This window comes from Aspergillus bombycis (genome assembly GCF_001792695.1).
Source record: "Aspergillus bombycis strain NRRL26010 chromosome Unknown contig00104, whole genome shotgun sequence".
Taxonomy (NCBI): Eukaryota; Fungi; Ascomycota; class Eurotiomycetes; order Eurotiales; family Aspergillaceae; genus Aspergillus; species Aspergillus bombycis.
The window spans coordinates 122,743-130,043 of NW_019170106.1; the positions used below are offsets into that span (position 1 = coordinate 122,743).

General features: G+C 48.9%; 1 protein-coding gene across 1 annotated transcript; it reads left to right on the forward strand.

Annotated features, from left to right (window-relative positions):
• Positions 1-1,471: 1,471 nt before the first annotated feature.
• ABOM_009495 (extracellular serine-threonine rich protein) lies at positions 1,472-3,874 on the forward strand (the record flags this gene model as incomplete). Its single annotated transcript, XM_022536623.1, has 3 exons — positions 1,472-1,540; positions 1,594-1,779; positions 1,832-3,874. 3 exons carry the CDS (start codon positions 1,472-1,474, stop codon positions 3,872-3,874), a joined length of 2,298 nt encoding a protein of 765 aa, XP_022385467.1.
• Between the last annotated feature and the right edge of the window lie 3,427 nt (positions 3,875-7,301).

Here is a 7,301-nt window from a genome sequence, read left to right on the forward strand (position 1 = left end):
CCCTGGGGAAGGAAATCCAGTTTGTTTGTTGTCTTCGGAGCTACTTTGCTCATTATCTGTGCCTCGCTGGGTTCACCCTATTGAAGTTTAATCGTAGAGCGTGAAAGAGTTAATCGGGGGTTCAAAGGATGGGTTCGGGCGGCTCGTGATCCGGTCCGGGCGGTTAATCGACGCTGGGGGGAGGGAAGAGGGTGCGTGGTGATATCCATGCTAGGAAATTTGTCAAAGAATCGAGAACCCTATAATTAGTTCCCGTGAAATTAGAGGCTTCGGGGACCCTCTCACACTGGCTGAGTTTCAAGCGAGACGGTCGCCCATTCTGGCCCTACTGTGAACCCTCGACACTTATGCAACGATTCTGATAATGGGTGCGGGGTGATTGTAACCCCTTCGTGGTGGCTTTGTGTCTCTCCACGGAACCTTCGATCTATCAATTGCATATTTTACATCATTCCCTCCTGGGATTGATCGCAATTTCGATTTGATTCTGGACTGGGCACAGCGGTTCGCCACCACCGCTTCCTGTTTGTGTTGTCGTTGTATTTTCTTGTTCTTATTCTACGTACTATCTAGTCTGCCCTGAGAGGAAGGACCCTCTGCCGATCCGGCGGCTGTTGGAGCGATCATCACCGTTTGTTTTCCTTCCCCATAGGCTCGACTAGATCTTATCCTCACACCTGTGCGTCTGAAGACTTGACTACCGCATATCGGCATTTGCTGTCCATTCTGCAGACGAAGAAGTCTCTTAATTGGCGATCCAGGGCGCATATTTTTCCTCTCCCATTTGCAATGCGTAGGACATGTGGAAATAATGCAGCCTGGTGGGGACGCGTGATTGGAGGAGTGGATCGAGGTACCTGCACTAGTGGGACAGCGCGGCAGTCGATGATTGGTGGCTCAGCTATACTTTAGGGTCATTGTTGTCGGACAAGAAAAAATAAAAATAATATTCAGGAATAATGGAGAACCAGTAATAGGAACAGGACTGGAGTCAGTAGTAGTAGTAGTAAGGCCAAAAAAGAATTATCCATGCATTACCGAATAAAAATAGGGTCCAGCGAAAATAAAAAAGAGAAAAAAAGAAAAAGAAAAATCAAAAAAGAAAAACCCCAAGACACGACAAATGAAACCTTGACCGGTTTATAATAAGTAGTAGTCGAAGCCCCTCCGGAGACCCTGGAACCCTTCTGTTTCCATCTGTTCACTCTTCCTTTTTCCTTTTCTCTCTTTTGGCCGTTGTTATACTATTGCATCTCTTTGACTCAATCCACTCGTTCATCTCGGGGTTCACCTGGTGGCCCGTCTTTCGTTATCTCATTGTTACGGTGTTGTTGTTATTGCTGGTCGAGAATAATAATACTGAACTATACTACCGTCTTCTTCGACTACTACTACTTCTACTTACTACTTATTACTTTCGTCTTGGCTTTACCTCCATTCGTTCCATCACTGGCTGGTGACCTCAGTAGCCATGAAGGTTACTACTTCAGTTGCACTCGCCTCCCTCCTGGCCATGGCCCAGGCTCATCCCTCGGGCGCCGTAAGTGCTCATGCATAAAGAGACCCGCCGATCCCAGACTGACGATTCTCTAGTGGTGGGGCACGGATGATTGCTATACTAGCCCGGATAATACCAATAATGAATGCTCTGACGAGATGCGCGGTGGATTCAACTGGGCTGGCCTCACCGCCGGTTCTTTTGACTTCTTCGCTGGCTTCGCATTCTCTGGGTTCTCTTTCAGCAGCAGCTTCAGTGCTGCTATTGGTGGTGGCTTTGCCGTAAGTGGACACGGACTGGCGGATATAATGATGCCCATACTAACGGCTTCAGGGCCAATGCATCGAGTCGAATCTCTCCAAGGATGATGAGACGTCCCCAGAGATCTCGTCCGGCAGCGATAAGACCTTCTCCATCAGCAAACTTCACCTGGTGACCGCCAAGGACGCTGAGATCAAGATCATCTATGACATGCCTGACGGTTCTTCCTGCAAGCATGTCGCCCCGTGCTCTCCGAAGGGAACCGTTGTCGCCAACGACCAGTGTGGTGGTGCCAGCTCCGTCCGGTTCGAACTCGCAGAGGAGGCCGCCGTCGATGCTGTAGTCTTCGGTATCCAGAATATCGAGTTTGAATGCTCCCCTGGCCAGAAAACTCCGACCCCCTCTCATCCTCATACAAGTCCGACTGCGACTGGACACTCGTCTACTCCAGTGATTCCAGTACCGTCCTCGTCTGATGCAGTCACGCCTCCGGCTCCTAGCACTCCCGTCAAGATGACCACATCTACCGTGTATACTACAAGCCTGATCACCATCACAAGTTGTGCTCCAACCGTTACCAACTGCCCTGGAGATTCGACCACGGTTGTTACTTCCACTATTGCTGTCTCGACTACTGTCTGCCCGGTCACTTCGACTGAAACTCCCGCGAAGCCTACTGAAACCCCCGGAAAGCCCACTGGAACCCCTGGGAAGCCTACTGGAAGCTCCCCAGTTGGTGGTTCCTCCGAGGTTCCCTCTCCGAGCAGCCCCGCTCCCACAGGTACTGCTAGTACTTCATCGAGCGTCCACCCAACTAGCCATGGTGGATCTTCTTCCCTCCCTCCAGATTCAACCACAACTGTGGTGACATGGGAAACCCTGACCACTTGTCCAGTGACTACCACCGCTACTTCTGGCGGCGTCACCACTACTTCCGTCTACAGCACGGTGTCCACGGTCACCCTTACGTCGACATCTACCATTTGCAACAAGTGCACTGCTACTCCTCCGACTGGCAAGCCTACCGTCACTCCGACTGGAACCTCTCCTACACCGACAGGTGTTTCCCCCGAGGAGCCTCCTGAGGATTCCACCACGACCGTCGTTACATATACCACCGTGACCGACTGCCCAGTAACTACCACGGCTACCGCCGGTGGCACCACGACCACTTCCGTCTACACGACCCAGTCAACCGTTACGCTGACCTCGACCTCCACGGTGTGCACCAAGTGCTCCTCTACTCCAACTCCTACCGGAGTTGCGCCTATCAGTACTCCTGCCGGGGGTGCAACGACGGTCGTCACATATGAAACCGTGACTACTTGCCCTGTTACTACTACCATCACCTCCGGTGGCTCCACCACTACATCTGTCTTCACTACCATCTCGACGGTGACCAAGACTTCCAGCTCTGTCGTGAAGCCCACTGGTGTCCCCTCTTCACCCCCTCCATCAACGGAATGCCCTAACTCGGTGCCCAAGTGTATCAACACCTGGCTCCCTCTTCTACCCAAGTGTACTTCCAACGCGGATCCCGGTTGTTTCTGCCCGAACCACGAGTTCACAGACAAGGTCATCAGCTGTATTCAGGCATGGGGTGCTTCCAAAGAAGAGATCCAGTCCGCGCTCTCCTACTTCGCCGGTATCTGCGCCCCCTATGTCCCTGGAAACCCAGGCATTGTCACTGGCATTCCGAGCACCATCACTCTGATCCCCACTCCTGCCCCCACAGGTGTCGCCCCTGTGACCGGCACCAGTGCGGCACCACTCCCAACTGCCGCTCCAGAGGTTCCTCGCACGACCATCACCTACTCCACCTACACGGTGACCGTGCCCCAAGTGACCTTCAGCACCGGCACCTCCGGCCACTCGACCACCGTCGGCTTGATCCCGGGCCCTGCCCCAACCGGCGTATCCCCAGGTCACTCCTCGGGCATCCCGAACCCATGGGTCTCCGCCTCGTCCACCTGGATATCCAGCCACCGTCCTAGCTCGACAGCCAACCCGTCATCCACCCAGACCCCTCCTCCCCTCGCTAACACTGCCTCCTCTGTGTCCACTAGCTTCTGGCTGGCTATGGGAGTTGCCGCTCTCTTCAGCATCTTCTTCTGATCATAACGCTCCTTTTACTTGTTCAATCTTGCTTTCAAAGACCATGTTACTTATCCCTGTTTCTCAGTTTGTTAATAGGCTGTGACATATAGGTCACTGAGATGAACCTGGATAGTAAATGTATCAAGTCTCTTTTCTTTAAATACACGATGCATGATGTGCTTCAAGTCTTGGTTCCTGATAAACCATGCAATAATCCCATTCTCATGGCAGGGTACCTTAATAACCCAAGAAACACAACCAGCCAGGAACCTTTTACGCAACCCTACAGTATCCTATCGAATCAAAAGGGGAAGGAAAGAAGAAAAGAAAACCACCCAGTATATCCATGTATACTTACTACATACTATTTTTCTGGTTTATTTCTTAGTATTGTATTCAATACAATGTGTTACAATCAATTTACTAAGTGACTAATCCTATAACTATTCTATCTTAGAGTCTAACTAACAACCACGGAAGATACTTATGCACGGGTCATATGTTGAACAGGGATACTCCACTCTATTGCTAGATAGATTACTAGTAGTAGTAACAGTAATAGTACCGGTAGCCGGTAAAAGGTAAGGTGCTTAACAAAAAAAAAGTAAGTATTAAACCCCAAATACGCATATACAGAAGCAGAGAAAAAAAGAGAGAGAGAAAGGAGTCCGCAAAGAAAGAACCGATTTGGAATAGCAAATATAGACTGAGGAATATACCCTAACATCTACCCTGTACTATTTTAGGTATAATGAGGTATATACATGATCTGTTGCTTGTTTTTTTGGTTGGGTGTGTATGACTGTCGGTGTTGGATGATCAGCCTAGCTTCGGAGGGCTGAGCGCCCACAGCGATGATAAGCCAACGATGAATGATAACCACAGCTAGCCGCACGGCTCCTAAATGGGAGCGCCATGTTGAGAGGTAGAGATAGAGACAAGGCAGATTTATTTACTGTTTCAGGAGGGATCAAAAGTTAATGAAAATGAGTCTTGGAGACACAATCAATTTTGACGTAACTTACAGTGTGAAGAACCCTGAGTACTAGTAGTTACCAAAGAGCTGTTAATAAAACAATCTAGACAGTTGTTGGGGCGATATACGCACCAGTCACGAGAATTGTCGCGCTTTGACAGAGATCATTTCTGGCACCTTGCGCACGTGGAAGTATTGAGATTTGAGGGGCCTGAGGTACTATGATTTAGTGTTACCCCTCACATCTAGAAATACCCCCTGCACTTGCCTTCGCACTTGTTCTTTTCTTTTCTTCTTCTTCTTCTTCTTCTTCCCCTCCCCAGCTTAACCCACTATGCATCCCCAAACCCCCACAGACTCTCCGGCACTAGCGAACCGACCGCCCATCCGCCCGTGCCCAGCGGGGCGCATGTCACGTTCCCATATATTTCCAAGTCTCCACCATTCATTCTCTCTACCCCTTTGGCTTTGATTCTCTACCTATATCCTACAAAGAACTTCAAATACCTTGCCACACTATACAGAACCTATGTATAGGGACCGAAGTTACTGAAAAGTGGCTAATTTTGCCACCTAGTCAAGGTCAGTCAATCTTGGACTACTGTAGTTTAAATATGAACGGCTGTTTGATACCATAGCCTGGCACATCTTAATGTGGGGGGGGGGGGGGGGGGGGCTCGCAGTCCCCCTTGCTAAGGTGTAGATTAGATAACTTAAGTTGACTTTTACTTGACTCTCCGGTTTATCTTTTTGGCTTGGACGGTATCTCCCAATATTTATTATTACAGTAGCGCCTGGCCTTTTTATAAGTATCTTAAATTGACAGTCAAATCTTAGGTTACTGTATCATTTGTAATGAATCGGTCTATCAGAACACACACTACTATAGTGCCCGTAGCGCACGCGGGGATCCAGGAAAGCCATGGGCGTTCAGCCGAGCCCAGATCCCAAAACCAACAGGACAACACTGTCCAACCTATAATTCCCACTGCTAGGGCGGACCTAGCATTTTCGTCTCCGATTAATAGGGGCACTGTTTTTCGACCGGAGACTCTTATCTCCCTCAATGTCCTAAAAAATCCTGAGCGTGAACAGTTATCGAAATTGCACCAGCGAGAACAAGGAGCCACATGAATGCTTTCATATTGCCAGAAAGAACTGAATTATTTGTTGCAACCTCTAGTGGGCCAGCAAAGAAGCACGCGACCCCAACACCATTAAGCAAATTCTTCAATAGTGGGTTTGATGCACCATTCCATTCGTTGTACCACAAACAGAAAGATACCCCCAGAATACAAATCGCAGAGGCAGAGCGCTGATTATGGAGAGTGAAAAGAAACAGATTGCTCCATGACCAGAGGAATATTTCAGGTAAAGAAGCCAGTATTTGGCCGAAAGACAAGGAGGCATTCAATGCCCCAAATAAACGCCCCAGGCAAATGATATCTTTGATGTTATCGCAGACAAATAGATGGGCAGTGTATGCATGATAGCATGATAATGATAGGAAAGACGCCATGTTTGTAGATATGATGGACGTCACGCCCAGGCTGTCAAATAGAATAGGAAAACTGGAGTAGTGTCTCTTAGCAAGCCGTCGTGTACCAGTGTCCACGACCTTGACTGCCCTTATTCATCCAGAGCCGCAATCAACTCAGCGTGGAATGACGCCAGCTCGAAGGCTACTTTCGGATCAGGCAACCAACAAAGCCTACACGTACTAACTGACAAGGAGGTAATCCGTCAGAAGTGGAGTTGTATGACAAGAGACCAACACACCTCAATGTCGGCCCCGAGCCTTCCAAGGTTGCATGCATGAGGCCAAGATGCATGGAGCCGAACATGGGCCGTGATTGTTGGGAGTCACAAGGTAGGCGTCTGCACGAAGCTGGGATTCTGGGACTGCGTGAACTCGAGACCGATAATAATTGGCCCAAAACCAAGACTGCTATACTACTATTATTGAGTCAATTTTGGAGGGTTTGTGAGTTAATAAGAATTGGTAGTTATGCTGCGTAAAAGTCTCCCACATGCACCAAGGTTCTAACCCTGTAAGGCTCTAATTGCCACCCGCTAAGTAAGGCTCCTCAATTCTACTCTCCAGCATCATCATCATACACTGTAATTTACGACGCTGGAATGCCCTCAGTCAGCACCGAACCCTCGCCGCCGATATTTTAAGCCACTTTTACACTGATAGCTCATTATCAAGTCGTATTCTAACTTAGAATCCTACGTTCTCAAGGCTAATATACGCTTTCCCTTAAGCCATCGATACTCTTAAGGTTAGGACTCTTAGGTTTCAACCTATCCATACTTCAATACAGTCCTCCATTCTCCAGTTCCAATGCTAGGGTAATATGTCCGTAGCAAAGCCCGCAAGAATTATCGCGGCCCTCGGTTTCATGTTAACGAGCGGTTCGTTGTAGTTTGAAATGGGACCATAACAATGCTAAACTGTCGATCCAG